Source organism: Equus caballus, chromosome 2 (assembly GCF_041296265.1).
Source record: "Equus caballus isolate H_3958 breed thoroughbred chromosome 2, TB-T2T, whole genome shotgun sequence".
NCBI classification, from domain to species: domain Eukaryota; kingdom Metazoa; phylum Chordata; class Mammalia; order Perissodactyla; family Equidae; genus Equus; species Equus caballus.
This window is the reverse complement of record NC_091685.1, coordinates 106,240,840-106,264,843: the sequence shown is the minus strand read 5'-3', so window position 1 is coordinate 106,264,843 and position 24,004 is coordinate 106,240,840. Positions and strand designations below refer to the sequence as shown.

Below are 24,004 nucleotides of genomic sequence, written 5' to 3'. Positions count from 1 at the left end.
CTGGGAGGGGGATGCCCATGGTCCAGGCACCTGGCAGGAGGTGGATGGCCCATCCACTTTGGGAACTTGTCATAGGTTTGGCGACTGGCTTTGCCCTAGACCAATCTGCATCTTTGCTCATGCTGCTTAACCTCTCCAGAATTCAATATACTTGTCTTTAACATTATGAAAGGTAGATTAAATTATCTCCGAAATGTTCTCTAGTCCTGCAATTATGGTTTTATGGGTTTCTTTTGGGATGATTTCCTATAGACGCAATCCATGGGTGAGAAGCTTTTCAGCTTTAGCCTTGGGGAATATTCTCCAGACCTTGCTACTAGGTTTTGAGACCATCTTATGTTTCCATGACCATAATAACAAGACTTGTAAAATTGCGATGAAATGTTTGCTTTCATACGTAACTCAGATGATGTGTAAATGCAGTTTTTGTTAAGTGTGCCATCTAGGTCTCATATACAATATTGGGAGTCTTTTTTTTAAACAGTACTTTAAAAATTTTTGGTGACTTAACATTGTTAGTGGTAACTGATAGTTTCTGACAACTGGCTATAATCAAGGAACAAAGTTCCTCAAAACAGCTGCATTTCAATCTGTGCGCAGTGTAATTGTCATTAGCTGGTTGAGTCTGGTTTCTGCAGAAGCTGCCTTGTATATCCTGTCTAAGAACATCTGGTTTGAGCACTTAAAAATCTTCTAAAATTACCCTGTAGACACTTTGCATTTATTGACCTATTCTTCCAAGAGTAGAATAAGGGTTTGTAGACTCTTTTCCCATCCTTACCCTTACCTGGCTTCATTCAGAAACGATTAACGTTTGGTTTTTCTAAAGTGTCTTTTTTCAGTGAACTTTTTTTTGAGAGTTTGAACCTGAAGATTTGCCTGTGTGTGTGTGTGTCTATGTGTGTATAATATAAATTAGAATTTGGTTCAGAGACCCCAAAGCAGAATAGAACACTAACTTCTGATTTCAGTGAAATGCTTTAGAAAAAACTTTATTTTCCTGTATTCTGAAGAGGTTGGTCTTAACTTAGTTTTCCCGGTAAATTGTTTAAAAAAAAGTGTGAAAAGAGGAAGAGAAGCTATAGGACAAATAGGCTTTATCTCTTTTCAGAATATGCCTTCTGAGTAGTAGCACTGTGTTAAGGAAGATTCTGAAGTCACGTCTGGGCTTATGGAAAAGAACGACCTAATTTATTAACCATGCCTGCCATAGATGGAGGAAATGGTGTATTTGGTAGCCATCTCTGGAATGTAGTGTTTTTATTTTTATTCCAAAATAGTACTATTGATATGGATAGGAAGTTGAATGTTTATTCTTTAAAGGTAGTTTAAACCTTAAATTTTCCTGTCTGGGTTAGTTTTTTCTGTTATTGCATATGTTTTTTAGTGACCTGCTACTGGTGTTGGCTATTGAAGACTTTTGCCTTTGAAGTAAATAATGAATGGGTGATAATATATAGCATTATCCTATCGCCTTTTCTAATTTTTCCTCCTGCACCATTTCATTAGGTATTCTTTTGAAGCAAGACAAGCCTCTGATAACCCATCTCAGGAAGGAGGCGGAAGATACATAGTGTGTATTAATGGCTGCTCAGTTTAGGCTGGTGCTTTCATGGGGCCTGGCAGTTGTGCTCCCAGGGTCTTTTGTATATGATGAAGAGCAGGGAAGAAAGGTTTTGGATTTTAAATCTTTACTATTATAAGTGTTTCTTTATATGTCTTTGGCATCTCTCCATTTCTGAGCATCTAGATCTAACAGAAAGCAGTTCTTAGATGGAAATAGGGGTAGAAGCTCAAGATTGGAGGCCCTGGTGACTGCCTGCCCTTATTGTTTGGGTGTGGATTCATTTACCCCCATGTCAAGGGAAGTTGAAAAAATACCTTCCAAATACAAACGATTGGAATGTTTTGTCATAGCTGCTGTTCAGTTGCTGCCTTAGCAGCTACAGAGACCTGGGAGGGGGTAAATAACTGGTTGTAGGGCTCGTAAGCAGCCATTGGATTATTTACAAATTGGCAAATGGGAGCTGCTTGTGATTCTTTTAGAGCCAGTCAAATTTCTGAATTCCTTAAAATCTTGAAAAATACTTCTATTGACTTTTAAAGTTTGAGTTTAAAAATAATTTATAACAAATTTACAGTGAACTAATGTCTAACAGCACTTGGACTCTTAGTAATGTTCAGGAGAGTAAATATTGCAGTTATAATTATCTGGTCAGTTCTTGTAATCTTTTCTTTTTTTGGGAGAGGTGGTTATGTATTGCTAATATAAACTCTTTTCAGCTGAATGTTTTCAATTGTGACATCTTTGCAAAAGCTCTGTAATAGCTTGGGAGCATTTTCTTTAAACAAATTTTGATATATGACATTATAAAGGACACGTTTTTAAAAGTTCCATTTTTGGGGGTTGAAATATTTAGACAAAGTTAAAACTTTAACACTTAAGATCTAAGCAGTTTGTCAGTTAAATCAAATCTATGACTATTTCTTTTTGACCAGATATAACCCTTTGGTTAAAGTGAGAAATCTGAGTTTGATTTATAGTCACACTAGTACTTTTTGACGTTCTGTGAGCATACAAATTAGATAATGTTGTCAATTTGAAAACTTCCTATCTAGGCGATTAATGTTTGCTTTAAAAACTGAGGTAATCAGCTGGATTTCCTTCACATTTAGGGACAGGAAATTACTGAGAAGTATAGGTCATTATTATATTTGGGTACTTTGTTACCTTGGGCATTGTATACTTCATAGAAGACAAGAAAGTGGCCTATAAAGAAAATATAAATCTTTTATGGTGGGTAGTCTATGATTAATAACTTAGGAATCAAATTATCAATTACATAGTGTTAAAAATAATATTCAAATTGTGTGACCTTACCAAACAGGAGCAGAAAGGAACACTTTTTATGTAAGACTACTCAGTGCCTGAAAATATGTTTTTACTTTATACGTTTTCTAAATACATTTTTTTAACACAGTCCACTTAGATTATTAACTTTGACAGAATGGAAGGACACCAATAAATTTAAAAATAATGTGATGGAAGTTACTCTAGGTGAAGGTCAATTAGATATTAAAGTGAAAGCATCTCAGATTCTGTAGAGCTGAGTGAGCATGGGATACAGTTTATGTACGGGAACTCAGTCGTTCATCCAATAGGTTATTTTAATACGTAGCATTGCATTAGCTGATGTATAGAGAAGTACGTAGAGGTCTTTAATTGAGTACCTTCTAGAACTTCGTGAGAGTGAAATAAATAAGAATGAAAACATAGTGGATAAAATTGATAATTTGAGGGAGAAACCAGCCTTTCTGCATATGAGCCATAAGATAATTAAAATCACTAGGGTGTAATCCTTGTTATAGCTGCAGAGTTTATGGCCTGATAAATGGTTCCTGTTCCACCACAGAGAGTAATTCTAGTAACTGGACAGTTTGTTTTCCTCAAATGGGTCCCTCTTTCCTAGGCATAGCGTTGGATAAACACCCTTAAATTCTTAATCATCTTATTCTTTTGTAAAAGCCCTTCTATGCTTGTCCCCGAGATCATTTCTCATTCTTCCTTAGTTAGAATCACATACCAGTCATGCCTCCCTGGGACCACACCCGGTCACTGAACTTGTTCACCCAACTTGTTCACTTGCACATTCCTGGGCCACCTGGGGGTTGGGTTCCCTCAGCTAATGGCTGCTCTTCATTTAGTGCCTGCTGATTTTTTTCCCCCAATTTCAGTCCAAGGAAACTTAAATTTCAGGATTTTGAGGAAGCTCACTGTCTCATGTACATATATTCCATGTCCCACTGTAATCCATGAACAGTAACCTGGGAACCTTTATAGTAGTTATCGCACCGAAGCTACTTGTTTAGTTACTTGCTTACTGTGTCTCCCCTTGGGCTATTCCATATCTTGTTCACCATCTCTCTGGCATTTAACTCAATATGATTTTGATTAAATTAATATATTAGCTAATCTACTACATTTTATCCCTATTACAGAAGAGATTGAAGAACAGTAATCTACATGTAGTCTAAACAGGGATTTGGGCCAGCAAGCAGGAAGATGCCTGTGTTTCCTGAGGAGATGGTGCCCTGAGCAGTCACCACATGTGCCTGGTTGTCTTGGCATGTCCCTCCCTGCAGTGGAGATGGAGGTGCCAAAGGACTGTCACTTGACAGATGCAGCCAGGGTCTTGGCCAACGACCTCCTCTTATTTGTTCTTTCCAGGCAGTGTTCTGATTATAATCAGCCTTCCTAGGCAGTCTTAGTCTTTTTGGGCCAAGACCCAAATGCCCCAAAATTAGTATTTTTGTCTGCCTACCTGTTATGCTTCTCATGGCAAATGGACACTCCAGGCTCCTGTAAATTGCATCACCACTTTGAGTCAGTTTTGATGAAACCAGACAGAATGTCAGGATGAGCCACGTTGAGGACTGGACCCAGAATTCTGGGAGTGTCTCTTGTAGCTGCCCTGTGAGGCCTTGTTTTGCTCAAGACCCTTGTCTGATGTCTTTAATTTAATTTCATATTTAATTTGAGAGGATCTCTGTTCTCCAGAACTTAACTATAAGCTTTTAGAGACACATACATATGGAACATTTAAGTGATGGTGCAAGGCAGGAGTTGATTGACTATTAAAGAAAACAGTACATTAAAAAGCAAAGTGAAAAAGTTCTGAAGAAGAAAAAAGTGGAAATGAGTGGCACAGGATGTAGTAATATAGTGTTTTTAACTGGAATCATGCACGATACTTAGTGTCTTTGAGCTGATCTCTAGAGAAGAGGTGAGACTGGGGTAGGTGGGGAGGAAAGGGCAAAGGTGCAGCATTAGTGGAAGTTGAGAACGGAGAGAGGGGATGTGTTCAAGGGCAGAGACCCGGCCCGGCTGAGGCAAGCTGGCCATGGGGGCTTGTTAGGAGAGATGCTTGAGTGGAGCTGGGAGGGGTCGTGGAGAGAAAACCTGAGTTTCTGCCTGCACTGTTTGCAGTGTGGAACAGAGGGAGAGATTTGCATAGGGAATAGCTTGATGAGGTCACCTCATAGGGAGGATTGATTTGTTGTAATAATTGGAAGGAGTAGGCATGGAGAATGGGAGGGTGATGCTTAAAGCAATCTAGGTATAGGTAGTTGAAGACAGACCTGGGGGGCTGCAGGGAGACTTGAAAGGGTCAAACATTACGGATCAACAAGCCTTGGCAATTGGATATAAGGTAAGAAGGGATGTTTAGTAAAGAAACCGAGCAAGTAGTAAGATTCCGAACGTGAAGATGCTGCGCACAGTAATATGCTAGGTTATATATATGTTGTTAACTGTTAACAGTGCTTTGCCCAAAATGTTGTGCTGCTTTTTCTGGTTACCTGCACTTCGTTCTTCAGGGCTCTGCTCAGAATCTTTTCCTGACTCCAATAGAGCCTTGTGTTGACCATTGTTGAGCACTAACCATGCTGAATTCCAGTTGACCAGACCAGAAGCTCCATGAGGTCAGGGACAGTCGTTTTCCTCCAGCCCCTCCTAATAGATTAGGTATTCAGTTGTCTGTGGGATGCACTCTATGCTACTATATCTTGCTGCTCTCTCTGGAGTGCTGCGAGTAACTTTTTAAACTGATTATTACTTATCTTACTACCATCTAGATAGTAATCAGCCATTGCCCTAAAAGAGTCAGCAAAGGTAATGATGGGAGGGCCCTCTGCCTTCTCGCGCTCGCTTTTACTGGACGGATGTTGCAGCGTACAACCACTGTGTTGTGTATCTTAAAGAGAGTAACGTACTTTGATTTTTTGATAGAGTCAGTAACCCCGGGTGAGATAAATGAGCCTCATGTCAAGGTTTAAGTACATTAGGGCTGCAGAGGAGGGATTTCTGCTGTGCGCTGACCCCCATCACTGCGCCAGTCCCTGGAGAAGCGCGGTACAGCGTTCTCAACCTTCAGTACTCAAGATTTCAGGGTGGATGAAAATGGAATTCATTAGAAGGAAAATAGTATTTTTACTCTTCTTTTACTTGCATAATTTTGCTTGAGAGAGTATTTCTCTGTGTTTAGGAGCAGCATTCTATTTTGGCCAATGCTTGCATTTTTCATTTAGTGGCTGTGGAAATAAGCGCTTTCTCTGGGATTTGTGTTTGGAAGCTGGGAGGAAGGCATTTTGATTCAAAAAGATTCTTAAGTTCTCCAAACTCTTCTATTTAGGTAAATTTAAGTTGTCCGAATGAATGAGTGAAGATATAATCAGCATTTGTTTTCTTGTTTCCAGCTCGGGAGTATTCTATGGGCTTTCTCAGCCCCTTTCTCCTCCACACAGTTCTCACCCACCTGTGAGGTGGGAACTGCCTTTTTCTTGCTCTGTCGCATCACGCTGTTACTTTTAAGGAATTCCTCTTTAAGTAGCACTTTTCTATTTTTTTTTAAGCTCTCTTGTAACATAGGCTTTGGGGAGCTGAAGCTGTTGTTAGGAATGAGTGGTCTGTTGCCTTTCCCTTTTCTCCTTGTAACTCCTGTTGAGTCCAGAGGGGAGCGGGAGTACCTGCTCTAGAAGATTGGAAGAGAGTCTAGCTGTCAGCAGTTTGTGGGTGACAGGACAGAGAAGGTGATTGTTTCAAGTGGGGAGTGGGCCACAAGTGTTTGTCAGCTGTGGAAGTTTGTGAATGGAGTGGGCCTGCCCCAGGCCGACTTGTAGGTTGCTAGTGTTATACTTTTGGGTAAAGGGGCTCTGCAGAAAAGGGGTAGGTGGATTTTAGGACAGTGACCCTGCCCCAGAGTAGGAAACCCTAGCCCACAGATAGCTCATGACCCAGATCAGGACTCATGTCCATCTCCTACTTGATAAGTTCTCTTAATGATTTTTGAATAATCAATTGATAAACAAAACCCCACAAACCTTAATTGGGTGTCTCAGAAAGAAAATGTAAAATTTTGGAATTATTGATTGAGAGCTTGAATATTTGAATGAATCGTATAGGTCTGTTTTGTAGGTGGGAACAGACTGCATTGTACGAAGTGCTTTCTGTTGTTTTTGACTTCTCTTTTACAGGTCCATTCAGAGCGGGCCTTTGGGTTTTTAATTTCTCTCCTGTTCTAGCACAGTGCTTCTCCGCACTGTTCTTGTGCGCGATACTCTAGGCAACTCCACGTTCTAATGCTGTGCTTCCCAGTGAGGGCGAGGTTGGGATGTACTTTTCTAGGGGCTGGGTGGGTAATTCTTCTGACTTGAAAAGCCCTCCTCCTTCATTGGGAATCGCTGGTCTGCAGTAAGATCAGGGTCCTAAAGATGTCAAAGTGATCAATAATTTCAGTTAGGAAAAGCTTTTTGGATTTGTTTAGAAAGCCGCCCTGTATGAATGTTACGGTGAGTCCATCTTTTTAAGTTCAGTGACTGGCCATTCGACCTCGGTCCACTGCCCTCTTTCCTAAGTGTAGTCTTTCTCTTACTTAGTGGTGTCACCAGCTGCCTGGGAGGAGTTGGCAAACTGGGCCCGTGTCTGTATACACTGTTTCTTAGTTTGGCTGGGTCGGGTTGGACCAGGCCTGACAAGAGTTGGGGTAAAGTCTGGTAAAACTGGATTTCAAATTAGAAGCTGCCTGCCCACAGTGTGACCTTGGGCAAGTCACTACTTAGCTCTTTTTTGGCTTCAATTTACTAATGAGTATAGGGGAGGGGTCTGGATCAGAATATATCTGATGTCTGTGGTCCCTTCCTATTCCGGCTTGAATTACTGAGGGGTTGGAGATGGCGAGAGGAGGCATTACTTCGTTTGTTTTGTTCCTAGAACTCTAGGTTATTTGGCTTTTAGAATTCTTCCAGCAAAATTTCCCTGAGAAGCATAATCATGCCCAGTGCAGTGTAGATATTCACACATCCAGGCACAGCCCCATCCCCACCCCCACATACACGTGTAAAATATGAATCTGTTTCTAGTGAGGAAGCCCTGTGTTTGTCGCCGCGCGTTTTTTCCTGCAGTGCTTGCCTCCAGTCAGCTAGAGAGACTCCTGGAGTAGTTGTAGTGAGATGTCATGAGAGAGAAACCTGGCACCTTTGGGAGAGGACTGATGCGGACTTCTCCACCTCTCCCTTTTTGAACCTGTTCTGTTAATGATTGCCCCTAATTATGTGTCTTTGGTCTTTTTATTGTTTATAATTCAAATGATACTTAAAGCGATTGTTTGCTTTTGTATGCTGTGCATCCTGGGCTGCCATCTGAAGCACAACTTGATGATTGTGTATTATCCTCCTGGGTTAAGTGCTGTCTCATTGCTTTGCAGGCTGCCTGCTGTTTCCCGGGGAGATCATGAAACGAGGTCGCCTTCCCAGCAGCAGTGAGGATTCTGACGACAATGGCAGTAAGTCCTGCTCTGTTGTTCTTGGAGCCTACCAGGGTTTGGGTCAGTGTGAAAACATGATTTTTTAATGTAATGCTTTAAATAGCTGAGGCCCTTCGCCTATCTGGCGGGTCGGAGACAGCCAGGGCCTGGTGAAAGCATGTGAGTGTGAGGCTGCAGGCCTCTAACCAGTCTCTCTGGGTAAGGGTGACTGCAGGTGGGCGTTCCTCAGGCTTCCTGTTTGCTACCCAAGGATGAATAATCCACTTCCAGGAGTCACTGGTGAGTCTGTTTTTCCTAATCATCATTTATGGCTTCACAGTTGCTCTTTATGAAAAGGGAACTTAATCGAAGCCGGTTAATTATTAGCTAGTCCAACCTGATACAGAGGGAGATTGGGGACTTCCTAGTGTGGCGTGAAATATTAGGTACAGGTTTTTAGTAGGTCAGGAGTCAGTGCTCTTCACTTGGTTCTAACTTGACTGGATTCAATACTACTGCTGTCTGCATCTCAACTCTCTCGCATCCTCATATTTTCACAGTGCAGCTGAGAACCAGAAGTTAGTGTGCTTCCAGGCAGTCAAAATAAATGTCACACAGCGTCTGTGTGTTGAGAAGCTAGCTGACTTCTCAGGGAAGAGTGCCCTCAGATAACAAGGAAAATTTGTACCTAGCACAGTGCCTGCGCTCCAGCCATTAGCTTATGTTTTACGTTGCAGATTAAACTTGGGAATCCTTGAAAGAGTGCTTGCTCTGCTGCGTGATGGGAAAGATTTTGGGTCTGCTTTCGAAGAACTCTGTCTTAGACGTATATAAAATCCGGCTCTGATAGGAAGTCGGCAGGCCAGTAATGGAGATGTCTTTTTGCTGCGCTGTGGAAATGTATATGTGTAGGCACAACTTTAGAGGCGGGGAGGGCCAGGGAAACCTCTGGAGGAGATGACAGTTGGGCAGGTCCTGAAGGATGAAATAGTTTTAAGGAAACAGGGTGGTTTTTAGTTTTCTGGTCTCTTAAGTTTTTAGCAGATTAAAAGCTGCAAATTAGAAAGCAGTGCTTTGCTGCTATGGGTGGCCACACTGACAGCCGTGGGACACATGGAAGGGGGCCAGAAACCTGAAACAGAGGAACTCAAACATGGCGTTTGGATTGGTGCTTTAGGTGCAGGCAGGGAGCAGTGGGAAGTAGAAGTGGTGGTTATGGGAGGGGTGTCGGTGTGTGGGGGTTTGTGCGAAGGTAAGCTGCGAGCAGATCGTGCGGGGTTGGGGCTTGTGGAGCGGAGGTGGGAGGTGCTCATGTTTGGCACACAGGGGAGGAGGGAACAAGGAGAGACATGCAGGAGTAGGGGCTCCAGAGAGAAGGGCTTTCCTTCTATTTCGGGGAGAAGTATTGGGGGTCTGTGCCCAAGCGCAGGCAGTGGAAACCCCCCGTCAGAGCCTTGGGGGTGCCTTCTGAACTGCTTAGCACTTGTCATTTCACCGCCCTCACCTCCTGTTTTCTCTAGTATTTATTTAGGCTTTTTACTCCTTGAGGCAGAAACATGCCTATCAAAGTGTCCTCAGGAGTTGTAAGTACTCAATAAATGCTTGCTGCTTGTTGGAGTACGCAATTTTGTCCTGCAGCAATTACAAAAAAAAAGAAATCTTGCTTTTTAGGTTCTGAATTGATCAGAAGAAGGTTTCATGAATTACCTCCGCATACTAATAATGCCCAATAAAAGGCTAAAAGTCTTATTTTGGTTTTGTTTCATTGAAACAGGTTTATGCTCACTGTTTTCTGTCATCACTGCCTCATTTCCTCCTTGGGAGAGCCAGGTTAGAAAAGGTTCTCCTGGAATGTTCTTTTGGACTTAGAGCCGCCTACTTTCTGGACTAGAGCTACCCACTAGGATGGAAGTGTTCTAATCTAGTGTAACTGAGAACTGAATTTTAAAATTTTAATTAATTAAAATTTAAATTTAAAAATTACATGTGGCTAGTAACTACCATATTGGACAGGCAGTTCTGGACTGTGGCACAGTCTTGTCCTTCTAAAGCCGTCCAGAGGCTCCTGGAAGCTCCAGAGGCCCTTGTGTTAGTCTTGGGCTCCCGTAGCACGTGGCACAGACTGAGTGGCCTAAACAACAGATGCTCATCTTCTCGCAGTCACAGAGGCTGGAAGTCCAAGATCAAGGGGTTGGCAGGTTTGCTTTCTTCCGAAGCCTCTCTCCTCAGCTTGCAGATGGCTGCCTTCATATGGGTCCTCACGCAGTCTTCCCTCTGATCATGTGCATCCCTGGTGTCGCTGTGTCTAAATGTCCTCTTAGAAGGACATCACTGAGAGTGGATTGGGGCCAAGCCTAATGACCCCATTTACCTTAATCACCCCTTCAAAGGCTTTATCTCCAAATGCAGTGACATTCTGAGGTACTGTGGGTTATGCTTCAACATGAGTTTTGAGGGGACACAATTCAGCCCATAACAGCCCAAGAAGAACTGCTTCACCTCCACACGTATTTCCATCCAGAACTCTGGTTAGAAAAGAAGGAAGAAGAGATCGCCTGAAGTTCCACCACAAGTGGGTCCATCAAAAGTCACCCTGTTGGTGATGGGCCTTTTTCTTCCTCCTTCTAGTATGCTCATGTCTGTGCTGGCCTCCCTGAAGAAGGTAAGGACAGAGCATTGAGGTAAAAATTTATAGGGTACTGGAGGGCTAACCTAGAGAGACTACAAAGCTTTGTTCTACCCAGGCTAGATGTGGAAATCTGATGGTGGTGGTAGAGGATGGACATGAAGGTAGGCAGACCATCCTGTTGTCATACAGTTGCTTCAGTATAAGGCATATGTTGATGCTTTATGGCTGTGCTGTGTGTCCAGGCTTAATGTTTTGGTAATTACAGTGGATGATGATACTGGTGAACAAACAATTCTCATTAAGAACCCTTGGAATGCCAAGCCTTATAAAAATATGCTCCTACTCATGCTGTGGAACACCCTTTCCACCCTCTCTGAGGGCAGCTGCTTCACAGTGTGGGCCTCTGCCGCCAGCCTGCCAGTTTGCTTTGTAGCCCATCCTTTTGTGTAGGCCCATGGTGGTCTGAATGGGATACCCTTTGCCCCTGCAGTCAGGTTTACAGAACTGAGCCCGCCCTCAGCCAGGGCTGCGTACGTGGAAAGCCCTGCTTGGAAGAAGGGCTGGGTCTGTGCACTGGCCACTCCCCAGCTTCTCCAGCCTGTAGCCCTGACAGAATTTTGGCAGCAGCTCCCAGCCCAAGGCAGAGCATGTCCAAGTGGAGTAGAGGCACCCGCAGACGTCAGCATGGGGCCCCAGCACCAGCCGCAGCCACGGCTGGGCCCTGCTGGCCTCTGGGGCTGGAGCCCTTTGCTTTGATTCCTGGCCTTGTCCAGGGGAATACCACTGTGGTATTTACAGTTGGGGATGGATGGGCATTTTCTGTGCCAGTGCAAGCCCTCATCCAGCTGCAGTCATAGTTGTGGAAGCCTTTCTCCAGGTGCCCTGGAGGGCTGGCCCTGTGGTCAGATGAAGTAGCGTTGGATGAAGTAGTGTTGGGGTGTTTGCAAACTGCGTCTCTACTTGCTGAGCTCCTGGGACTGGGTGGCCCAGCCAGTCTCTGAAGTTACACATTGTGCCAGGGTGTGGCCCAGGGAAACAAGCTCTTCATTTCCTGCTTCCCAGCCCAGGATCTTCTGGCCTTAGGGGTTTTGGCAAATGTGGGAATGGGGTCCACCAGCTATTTTCAGTATTTCCAAACTTAAAGGAGATTGCGTCCTTATCTTCAATAAAGCTGCAGAGGCTAATGAAGACATCAAGTGTCCTTGCTTTTGGCAGGAATTAGAGATTATTGGTTATCTCAGCCCAAATAACAGCTCTGATCAGCAACCTTATATTTTTTCCTGTAAAAGTAAGACAAGAATTAAATAGTACTTACAAAATACTGTTCATTTGGCAAATTTTTTCAAAACATGGAGTCTTTGGCTAGGAAAAGGCAGCCAAATGTAAATGATGTTTTTGTTTTTTGAGTTATTTTTAATTTAAAGCTGGTGCCTCTCAAAGACCCAGAGGGAAATTGGTTTCTTTACTTTCTACAAATAATGAGAGAAGTGTGCTGATGCTTTAAAGTTTTTCCTAAAGTTGTGAAGCAGGACTTCCTCTTCCTGCCTACCGTCCTAAAGCCGTGACCTCCCTGTGGGAAGGCCCGAGGTGTGGCCGGGAGTCTGGAGCCAGGCACCTTGTGGGGGCTCCCCGGTCTCCCGGTTTCCACCCCTGCCCTGGGCCTGAGACAGTTGTGTCTTCTCCAGTTCACCAGCCGAGCTCTGTTCTATCACCTGTGATAACGAAGGTGAGAAAAGAGCTGAGTAAAATGCAAACCTACTGATTTTGCACTTGGAAATGCAGGTTGATGAGTGGCAAAGATGAGATTATGTGAGGACTTTTGTTTTTCTGGGTTCTCTCCAGCTTGCAGATAAATAATGAAGAGAGACCAAAACTTAGTGGATGAAACATACTTTCTGCTTTGTACCCCTTTATGTCTCATGCATTTAATGGACTCCGTTACATTTTTGGATAACTTGCCCTCATTTTCCTCTTTGACTGGCTGTGCTTGCTTACCTTCATACAAGTCTTCCCTGATTTCTTTTTTGCATAAAAGTTAACTCTGCTTCCATTTCTATTCCTGTTTGAATGTACCTTTGATTTGCTCGTTTTCCCCCATCAGTTGCATCTTGTGACACCAAGGAGTTGTGTAGGAATTCTTGAGATGTAGGAATTTTGGCTCAACTACCACAGAATTTGTATAGTTTACCCTCAGGTCTCCAGGAGGATTGGTTCCAGGACCCCTGCAGATACCAAAATCCCAGGATGCTCAAGTCCCTCATAGAAAATGTTGCAGTATTTGCATATCACCTACGCATATCCTTCCGTACACTTTAAATCATCTCTAGATTATTTATCATACTAAGACAATGTAGATACCACGTAAATAGTTATACTATATTGTTTAGGGAATAATGACAAGAAGAAAAAGTCTGTACACGTTCAGTGCAGATGCAGCCATTGTTAGTTAAGTCCGTGGATGTGGAACCTGCAGATGTGGAGGGCCGACTGTACTGTACTCAGATCTCCTCAAGGCATACGGAGATGGCTTTGTCCCTTTTCAAACCTGACTTGTGGCGTGGCTTTGAAATTGACAGACAGGGCGTCATCTTGGGCTCAAGGAGCAAGTAGCACAAAATGATCTAGTCTAGAGACTAATCTTCTGTGGTTCTTGGACTTGGTCCTCAGCAGAAGTGCTGGTTGACTATGAAACATTCGTGTGTCAGTTGTTTGAAGGCCCATGTGTATTTAAGTATGTTAAAACATTCCTGGGCCAGTTCCTTGAATGTATGTGTTAAGTTTTTGGATTTTGGAAGGTGAAAGTGAGTTGGAGCATGGAGTTAAGCTATGCTGGAATGGAAGAGCTGTGGGAGGTGTAGGGTCAGCCCCGACAGAAAGGGCAGTTATATTAGAGGCTTGTCTTCTCTCATGCAGTTAAGGCACGTGGGTAATAACTACACTAAATTTGCTTACTTTCTGGTGGGAATTTCCCCGGGCCTGCTGTACTTGCACAGGGCTAGCCTAGCTTTGAAGTAATGCACAGGTGCATGTTTCAAGTCTGCACTGTTATAGTGGCACTGGCTCTGGCTGGCCTGCTGAACTCAATCCTTGCTGGTCCTAAGCCTTACTTTATTAAGCTGGCTTAACTCTCCTAAAGACACCAGCATATTATTTAGTTCTAGAATGCAGGGCCTGAGACACAGGGGATTCGCCATTTGGTCGGTGGTGAGACTCTTTCGTAGCCTGAGTTTGGTGGTGGGGTGAACACCCAGACTGCCATTCATTCTAATTTCTGGACCTTTCATGTGCTGCATATCCTGGGAGGCTTCATACACATGAACTGCCAAATATGGGAGGTGTGTGCAATATATATTAGATTTACTCTTGAGATTTTTCCTTATTTGAGATCTAGGGCAAGACAGCATGGCTATTTTTACTGTTTCAAAGAAGAGTGTTTGAGATATCTGCATAATAGGACCAGAAAGCAGGGTTCAGAATGCAGTGCATGCACAGGGTCCGTGCTCACGAGGCTGCCATCCATGAGCCTTTTACAACTTTTGTTATGAACCCAAAAAGATCTCTTTTAAGGGAAGTTGGGGATAGTAAAACAAAGCAAGACATTTTTTTCCATTCATTCTTTCAGTGTTTAATATAGAATTGTTGTTACTCAAACAGTGTACATGTCAAGCATTTTTAAAGTTGCCTAAACTTGTCATTAAAGTGGACTTAACTTTAGGTAATACTATCTTGTGTGTGGGCAATAAAATAATTTTAGACATTAATGCCAAATTTTTAGGGTTCCCAACTCTTTTCCTGAAAGCAACAAGAAAATAACAAAGTTTTACTTGCCATATTCTTAATTTAGTTTGTCATTAAATGTTAGCACTCTGAAAACAAAAGCAAAATGCACCGCCAACCTGGTGTAATCTTAGCACATGGTTTTTAAGAGCAGACAAGTGGCTGGTGTTTTGCTATAGCATAAACCACTGTCTCCCAGGCCTTTTGGTGTTTGAAATAATCTCTGGTTTAATTTTTTTTTTTTTTAACTCACATACTTTCAAAACAATGTTCTATAATACAACTTTAAAAAAATAAAATGATGCGGATTATTTTTCTTTGGATCATATTCTGGGAGCTTCTTGACCATCTGGGAAATGCCTGGAGAGGGCATGCTGTAGGGAGGAGAACTGGTGTAGTGGTGTCTTTCTTTGCGTCTCTCATCTGTGGACTTCCGTGAGTGTTTCTGTAGATGTCAGTGCGTTCCAGTCGGGAAGCAGTGTCCCCACCATGTTTCTTTAAATGCGTTGTTGCTTTATTTTCCGTGACTTCATTTTCCTTGACTTCATTTTCCTTGAGCTCAAAAGCCTGTCTTCTAATACGTAAAACAGGAGTATATTCATGGTACCTGCTACCTTCAGTTCTTGAGTTATGGTGATGGTTCTTGTTGAGCGTGACTCTTTGTCTGCCCTAAATAACTACACTTATTTTTGTCCACTTAAAAAAGTTTTATTGAGAATCTGCTGGGTGCACAGCACTGCCTCAGGTGTATACTGTATGCTGTACCTAGTCGTTCTGGGTCTTGTACTAATAACTCTTGACATAGTTTTTGATCAGCAAATAAACGAGAAGGAACAGATCACCAGCAATAGTACCTGCTGCTGGACATGGCAGAGTCCTCTAGTCCCGTCCCGGATTCTCAGCTGGTTCAGTAGCAAAGTCTAGGTTTTATACAAACCACCTGTCTAAAGTAAAATGGAGCATTTTCTTTTCCTTTACTGTTAATGGATGATAGAAAATCATCAGTTATTTTCTGCACACATTTAAAGTGTACACTTTGATACGTTTTGACATGTTTACACCCAGGAAATCATAAAACTCAAGACAATCCTTCCTCTCCCCTCTCTCTAGTCAACCTCTGATCTACTTTCTGTCACTATGGATTAGTTTATATTTTCTGGAGTTTTATGTAAATAGAATAATACAGTATTTACTCTTTTTGTCTGGCTTCTTTCACTCCACATAATTATTCCAACATTCATCCATGTTGCATGTATCAATAGCTTGTTCTCTTTAATTGGTGGGTAGTATTCTGTTGTATGGATGTACCACAATTTGGGTAGTAAATTGTATGGATACACCATTATTTGTTTTGTTTAATCATTCATTCTGTTGGTGCATGTTTGGGTAGTTTCTGGTTTTTGGCTTTTATAAATCAGCTAAGAACACTCCTTATGTCAGTGACAATTTAAACTTAGGTTTTCCCCCAATCTTTCCCTTTTTGCAAAATGAGTTAAATGGCGTTAATTTTTCTCTTCCTGCTTTCACATTTGGTAAATTAAAAGGAAGAGGGACAGACTATTTCTGGGTGGACCAAAGTTTCTCTTGGGTACCTCAGATACCAGATTTGTAGCATCTTTGGGTATCTGTTTTTAAAAGCAAGTGGTGCAGACACCATTTTTCAATAATATAGAAGCAGTCCTAGGAAAAGTTTCTAAAGGATTGCCATTGCTTGGGTTGTGTTCTATGCCAGCAAAGCCGCAAGCTTCCTGGGAACTTTGGAAACTACCCTGGAGGGATTCTGACAGATCCCCAAGAAGAGACAAGAGGGTTACAAAAACCAAGAATGAACCAATTTGTTGTTTCTGCTTTAACTATGAAAGTATTTGACTGTAAGGACTCACCTCCCCCCACCCCATGTTAGTTTTTAAAGTGTAGCAGTGAAATGATTCTTTTATTTCTGGTTTTGTTCCTTTTCATTTATAACCTTTTGCACAGTAATTCAAAGTACAGGGGCCATCACTTTCTGCCCTGAGTCTTCTTTCCCCTCCCTGACCCCTGGGCAGTCCCGTCTAGAGCTGCGTGTGCTCTTCCCCATCTCTTCTTTCAGCCTCTGGGCTGGCTGGAGGATGGCCTGCAGGGCCAGAAGGTGAAAGAGGGGCCTAGCTAAAGCCCTGAGCCGCCCAGCTCCCTGCCTCTCCGGGTTCCTAACTCAGCTTCTGTCTTCCTTTTTCCAGTGATGACCAGATTTAGAACTTCTGCAACTCAGGCTCACCCCAGTCTGCCTAGAATATTTCTTTCAACGTCGGAGTGAAACCTTCTTGTTCATTTGGAGTCTAAGGAGACGTTCTTACTATTATTTTTTAAAGAAGAATTTTCTAAAATGTTACTGAACAATACCATAGGGCCACCTGTAGGAAGTCTGATTCTGCTGGTCTATCAGCCGACAGTCAGTTGACCCAGTAACAGACCTCAGAACTGGTGATCAAGGGTGGTGCCGACTTCTTCCCTGGCAGAGGGCAGCTTGGCAGTCCCCTTTAGTCTTAGTCATTGCAAATCTGATAATAGGTTTATGGGCAGAATCTATTTCTTAATGTCCCCAAGGTCTTAGGGGTGCTTTGATTCTGTTCCCTTGGCTCTGGAATCTGTAGACGTAAGAGCTTCCTGTTTAAGTGACAAGGCATTTTCCTGGTAGAATGGCAGTTCCCTCAGGTTTTGACTTTTATTTTGGGGCGGGTTTTGTTAATTTCCTGGAAACAGTAGTTTGTTTTCAGGGTGGAAGGGAGTTATTAGGTGTTAGACACACACTGCAGGTGGTTGTGAGGGCAGTTTCAGATCTCTGGCAGCAGTATGGCACACGCAAACAGGAGGCCGCTGCAGTTGTCCACATAACGAGTGACAGGTGGCAGCAGCAGTGGAGGTGGAGGAGAGGGGTTGGGATTCTGAGGTATTAGCCAGATAGATTGAGGTGACTTGGCCATTGATTGGATGTGTCTTGAGTGAGGAGAGTCTAGGGTGACTCTTAGATTTCTGACTTCCCAGTAGAAGTGGTGGTGATATTCATCAAAGGGGAAATAGAAGAGGAAGAACAGGTTTGGGTAAAATGCTGAGCCCAGTTTCTGTAGTGCTGAGTTGACCGATCTAAGGAGCACCCTGGGCTGGATGTCTGTCTGCAGGCCCCATGGATCTGGGGCTGGGGAAGGAGGTTGGGGTGGGAATGCAGGTCTGATGGTCTCTTGGGTGTGCTGGGGAAGGCTGTGGGGGTGGAGGAGAGCTCCTGGGAGAGCGAGAAACAGTGTTTACGGGATGCATGGAAGATGAGGGACCCCCAGAGTGGGGACACCAGGAAGGAATTTCCACCCAGGCCGAGGGAGCACCGCAAGCAGGATGGAGCCTGTGCTGCAGAAGGGTCTTCGGCCTGCGAGGAGCTCAGACTTGGCGGCAGTTAGCAGCCGCGGGTGCCCGGGTGGGCTGCCAGTTTCCGTGGCCTGGCGGTGCAGAGGCGGACAGGATAAGGACACCGCCGGAAGACAGGCAGACGAGAGCCGAGTGGCATTTTCTTGGGAAAGGGGGTAGGCAGTCTGAAAGGTTATTTGGCTCTAATACCTATTCTCTGCTGTCGGTCTGAGCTTCCCTGTTCTGGGGAATGCTTACTTTTTATGTTTTGTGGAGTCAAAACCTTGTTCTTTTAAAAGTTTTGGAGGATGGCTTTAGGATTTAGCATTTATAAAGTTTACTGAAAGTCAAGTGTTATCGAATTCGGTTTTACCTGTGTCAGACTTTGAAGCTCCTCGTCCAGGAAGTGCAGGCTTACAGCCGAGGGCTCCCCCTGAGGCCACCCGCCACCTGTGTGCCGGGCCTGCCACCTGTGTGCTGGGCCTGCGAGACAGCAGCTCTGAGCACTGGGGAGACCCTGGGAGGGCTGCTGTGGGCAGTGAGGGTGTGAATACGGAATGGGAGTCGGGGAGCCCTGTCCGGGTGGAGGGCTCTGGCGGAGGTCGCCGCTCAGCTCATAGGGTGGCGCTGAGGTGAGCCTTGCTGATTTTGGTTAAAAAAAGACCCCATGAACACTCAGTGATTTATGCACTTCTAATGGTTCCTTTTTGGATATTTGTTCCTTTAGGCCTGTCAACTACTTGGTCACAGAATTCCCGATCCCAGCACAGGAGAAGTTCATGTTCCAGACATGAAGATCGAAAGCCTTCAGAGGTATTTCCTGAATGCTGGCGTGGCCGTGCATGTCACACTTGTGTGCATGAGTACATATAATTGACACACACACCTGATTGATTGATATTGATGTCTATCTGTGCAATCTTGGGTAAATTACTTAACCTCTCTGTGTGCCTCAGTTTCCAAATCTGTAAGATGGGGATAACAACTGTGTTTACCTCATAGGATTTCTTGTGAGGATTAAGTGGGTTAATACACAGAGGTTAATGCATACGTAGCACGTAAAAAGTGCTCAGTAAATGTCAGCTATTATTATTAATTATATTCTTTTTTTTCCTTTTCTGTTCCATCTTCGCTGGCTCCCAACAGCTTTTCCTCTGGCCAGGAGATCAGCGGGTTCGGCTGCTGCCACTCACTGCCAGCCTCAAGTTAGTTTTGGCCATGAATTTGTGGCTTATTTGGCAACAACCCAATGTAATTCTGGGAGTTTTGTTTTGGGGATTATGCTTAAGGCTGCTTCCCCTTCTTTTCCAGTTTGTTTCTCGTCTTATGCTTCCCTGCTCCCCTACACTTCCTGTCTATCAATCTATCTAGCTGTCTAGCTATTTAAATTGGTTTAGGTGCATTTCTCTGCTGGCCTGAGATCTGTTTTCTCGGGAAACCTTTTCTGGGCTCTGAGGATTTAAATCACTGAAGAAAAGGCATTTTAGTTTATTGTAGTTTTCAAATGAGCAGGTTATAGGAAAGAGAGTTTTTGGTTCAGCCACTTGGTTTTGTGCTGCTTCTCAGTGGGCTGACTTCAAAGACAGCTTCAGCTTCATCCTGCAGCGGCAGAGCAGAGGCCGACCTTCCACGAGGCACCGCTTCCTTTTCTTTTCTCCGACTGTGCTGGGAATGCAGGGGGTGCTACGTTGAGAAGTCGGGAGTTATTTAGTTGTGGAATAACATCGTCCATGAGGAAGGAGTATGCATCCTTTAGAAGTGTTAGAAAGCCATCCCGGGAGACACCTAAACATTAGATCAAGTGTTCTTGGACAGGTGGCTATGTTATCACCTTGATTTATTCCAGGCCTTTGTCCTCTCGAACTTGCACTGCGCCCCCCCTCTTCTGTGCTGTCGGAGCAGCTCTGCTGCCCTTTAATTCCCTGTGCTGCCTCACAACCTCCCACTACCTTTCTGATGTTCATACTCTACTGTTATTTCAGGCAGGAATCCAGGGACTCGAGTAGGGTGCTGGCACGGGTGCTCGGCGAGGCCAGGTCTGGTTGCAGCCCCTCCAGGGATGCTTCCCAAGCAGCGAGGAGGAGCTGGGCAGTGTGGATGGCGCCGGCCTTGGCCCTGACCCTTTGTTCCAGATTGTTTGCTAAAATTTCTGAGTTCAAACTACTTTATGCTTAAAGGGCTAATGTTGAACTCCGCCAGGGAGCCGGGAGTCCATGTCCATTTGAGGGCATCTGTTTCCGTTCTGACCATCCTCATCCGAGTCTTTAAAGGAATGGTGGGCTGGCTTTTCTCAACTTGTTGCTTTGGTTTGATTTTCTTCTTCTTTGGCAAACTCTCTTATTTGGAGGGCTGAGTTGGAATGTGTGTTTAACTGATGTGCTTCCTGGAGACGTAGACCTATGACTTGTTTTAAAGGACTTTCTCTTTGGGCGTGGGGAGGGCATGGCTGATGAAGTTACTGCATACCTGGGCTGGGTACCTGCCTCAGGGGTTCTGTGCTGTCAGGGCACCTGACCTTACTCGAACTTTTGTGGAGGGTGCACGGCCAGGTTCTCGCTTGTTACTGGGACTTTGGAAGCAAAGGAGTAGCATACTGGGGAAAAGGCGGTGTCCAAAATGGCAGGCTGGAGAAATGGCCTTTTCATTCAGATGCTGCCTCAGACTTTATTATGGTGAAGTTTATTAAAGTGATCACCAGTCTGAAAAGCCACCAGGAAAAACAAATATGGACCTGTTAGCAGGCATATAATGTGAACTGTGCTCAGCAGCACAAGAAAGAACTCCCTGTCCTGAGGAGAGAGAGTTCAGCATTGTGTCTTGTGTAAACAGAGAGTGTAGCGTACAGATGCAAGCACGCTCTGTGCCAAACACAACTTCAGGCCAGCACTCATGCCAAGGTCAGAGCTTCCTTATGTAGCCCTGAGACACCCGTGCACTGAGGACGAGGCCTTGGCTGGGGCCCAGTGCTGTCCTCCCTCCGTTTCCCCGCCCCCATCAGGAGGCGCAGGCGTGTGAGGAGGTCTGTGCTGTGCTCTCCATATACCTGCATTGAGGGCTGAGGTGCTGTCTTGGCAGAGGGCTACTTTTGAGTCCTGTGGGTCTCTTTTTGGAGGGTGAGGAGAGGGTAGTAGCTTGCTTGCTTGCTTCTTTCTTTCTCTCTCTCTTCCTCTCCTTCCCTGCTCTCCTTTCCCCACAAATACCCTTTCCTGTAGAAGTTAAGCCAGGCAAAGGTGTGCAAATAAACACATTCTTTACAAGCCCGTTCTCTGACTTGACTCCGTTGGTCTATCACTGCTTCTTTCCCAAGATTTTTCCAGCCTGTCCTTGTGCCTGGCAGTAGCCAACTAGGACCTGAGCGCCCCGGACACCTTGCCGTGAGGCCTAGTGCCCTGGGAGGCGGGGGCTAGGCGGTGGTAGTCTGAATATAGAAGAGGAGACCGTGCTGGTTCTGAGTTTTGGCTTGAAGTTGTTACATGGTTATGGAGTTTTATTTCTTAAACACTTACCAAAAGAGCACCCTCTGGTAAACTACCTCCCTCCAGGGATTTTCAGGCGCATGTTTTAGCAGCTTGCTTGGTGAATTGAGAGTTCTTAGAAGTTTTTCAGGGGAAGACAGTGAGGTTTCTTTGCTGCTGTTGCTGTAGTAGACACGCTGTCTCATGGAGTTGAAAGAGTGAGAGAGCGCTGTGAGCTGTTGTCACCCCCAAGCCTGAGAGAGGCCAAGGGCATGGCAGGCCCAGGGCTTTCCTGTAATAGGTCAGACTGGTTCTCTGTTGATACAGTGACCTTGTTACATGGCAGCTCCATGGTTACCCTGTAGCTGCCAGTGCTCTGATGAAGAATGCAAATATCAAATGTCAGTGACCCTTTCTTTCCCTTTCCAGGTGTTTAGGACAGACCTGATTACCGCCATGAAGTTGCATGACTCCTACCAGCTGAACCCGGATGAGTACTATGTGTTGGCCGATCCCTGGAGACAGGAATGGGAGAAAGGGGTCCAGGTGCCAGTGAGCCCTGGGACCATCCCTCAGCCCGTGGCCAGGTAGACGTCCCCACAGAGAGATGTGCTGCCTCTTCACCCGCCCTTACCTTTCTGCCCCGACAGCCAGGTGTCTGGGAAGAGCAGTGTTTGCGTTAGCAGTGAAGTAACAGGAGGCCTCAAGTGGGAATAGAAAGGTGGTAGAAACACACTTCAGGTCCAAAGGGTAGAGATTTTGAGGGCCGTAGGCCTCCAAACTCAAGACGGCAGCCATCTTGGGAAGATGCCGCTCTCTTCTGAGAGAAGAACAGATTCTAAGATGTTCTGGGAAGTGACTGTCTGGGGGAGGGAAATTTGGATGTTGGAACAGCTGCTGCTTTTTTTCTGCACTTGCAGCTCCTCATCCCCAGCCCCCCACCCAATCACGTTCACTCTGGAGAGTAGCTCTGCGGGGGAGAGGTTGTCTGGCATTGTTGGGAACCAGCAGCAGTGGCTTCTTGGGTCCCATGGTGGTCGACTCCACCTTTGAGGAGGACACGTGCGCGGAGGCCTGCCAGGTTGGGTCATGTGGAAGGGGAGCGGTAGACGAGGAACGTATTTGATGAGTTCTCCTATGGATGGACTTCGCCCAGGTGTTCAGGTGGAGCTTTCTCTGGATTTACCTAGAAACCACTTTTCCCCTTAAGGGTCTTCGAGGGTCGGGTCCTCAGTAACTCGTTTTAGGATAACACTGCAGCCAGTCACTGTCCAGTTCCACTGACCTGGAGGCTCCTTGAAGGGAGAGAGGATCGCGTGCCCTCTGTGCTCAGCTGGCACTTGGTTCCTCTGCTGTGTGTCAGCCAGCTGCCTGCTTTGTGAAACACCCTCCTCTTTCACCATTGCTGTATAGGGACTGAATTTACTTCTTGGCCGCCTTGCGCTTTGCATCTCTGCAGGCACTCAGGATGATTGAATTTGGTTATTGTTGTTTTGGGACCTCTGTGACAAATGTCCACATAAACATGCAGGCTTAAGTGACCAATGAGGTGCCTCCATAGGCCAGACTCCTGGCCTGTGGAGTAGAGGGTTCACTGGGCTCTGCAGGATAAACACAGCGTTTGCCTTGGAGTCTGCAGCTGGGGCACAACACCCCTGTCTCAGCGTTGGCAGCCCCAGTCCAGGGGTTACTCACTGAATTGTGCCATTGCACTAGGGAGCCCAGCACAAGAGAAGTAAGTATTCACACAGCTCACGGAAGTTTTCATCTGAAACCCTGGTCTTGGTTGAGTAGGAGAAATAACCCTTCGGTTTGCCCATCTCAGTGTCATGTAGACAAAATCACTGGTAATTATAAGGGTGATGAAAATACTTTGACAAACTCTTGGCACAACTTGTTAATGCACACTGCTGACACGGAGATGTGCAGGAACTGTGTGGGCATATGGGGCCCCCGATGCCAGGCCTTTGTTTTTAGAAAGAGGGCCCTTCATTCCAAGTTGGGAGCGATTTGATCTTCTCGTGTGCTGTCGTTTCTCTGGAGCAGTGCAGTGGAAAGCACTTCCCCAGGTGTTAGGTTGGGGGAGAGGGTGGCAGAGAGAACTTGTGTTCCTGCCCTGGGATCCTAAGTGCATTTTGGGAGAGTCCCCTACTTGGCTCAGACTGTCTGATTCTTAGATTGCTTAGTAATTGGGAGGGCCTGGTTTCATTTTTAAGATCAGAGGTGATGGGTTTCTCCCCTTGGTTCCCTAGCCTTCTGCTGTGCGTGCCCTGCTTGTGTGGCTGCTCTTGCCTCCTTGATATTCTTGAGAACCCAGTACTTGGCCTCCGGCAGGGGGGATGGGGCAGGCCTGGTTAGTGGAAAGCGATGTAATTGTTAAGCCTTGAAACTTAGTGGGTCAGGGTTTTGGTGCTGCCCCCTGGCCAGAGCAGCTGCTGTTGTCGATGGTGGCAGGGCACGGTAGTGTC

General features: G+C 45.0%; 1 protein-coding gene across 11 annotated transcripts in view; it reads left to right on the top strand.

Annotated features, from left to right (window-relative positions):
* The window catches only part of JADE1 (jade family PHD finger 1), a 57,765-nt gene that overhangs the window by 8,568 nt on the left and 25,193 nt on the right, over nucleotides 1-24,004 (top strand). For 8 of the 11 annotated variants that reach the window (XM_023636558.2, XM_023636560.2, XM_070259097.1 and 5 more), the window contains exons 2-4: nucleotides 8,262-8,339; nucleotides 18,809-18,894; nucleotides 21,966-22,123. In XM_023636558.2, the coding sequence (XP_023492326.1) occupies nucleotides 8,288-8,339; nucleotides 18,809-18,894; nucleotides 21,966-22,123 (296 nt within the window). In that variant the 5' untranslated portion in view covers nucleotides 8,262-8,287. Of the gene's footprint in view, nucleotides 1-8,261; nucleotides 8,340-18,808; nucleotides 18,895-19,227; nucleotides 19,287-21,965; nucleotides 22,124-24,004 lie in introns of all 11 variants that reach the window. The other 3 variants (XM_070259099.1, XM_070259100.1, XM_070259105.1) reach the window with 1 other exon arrangement.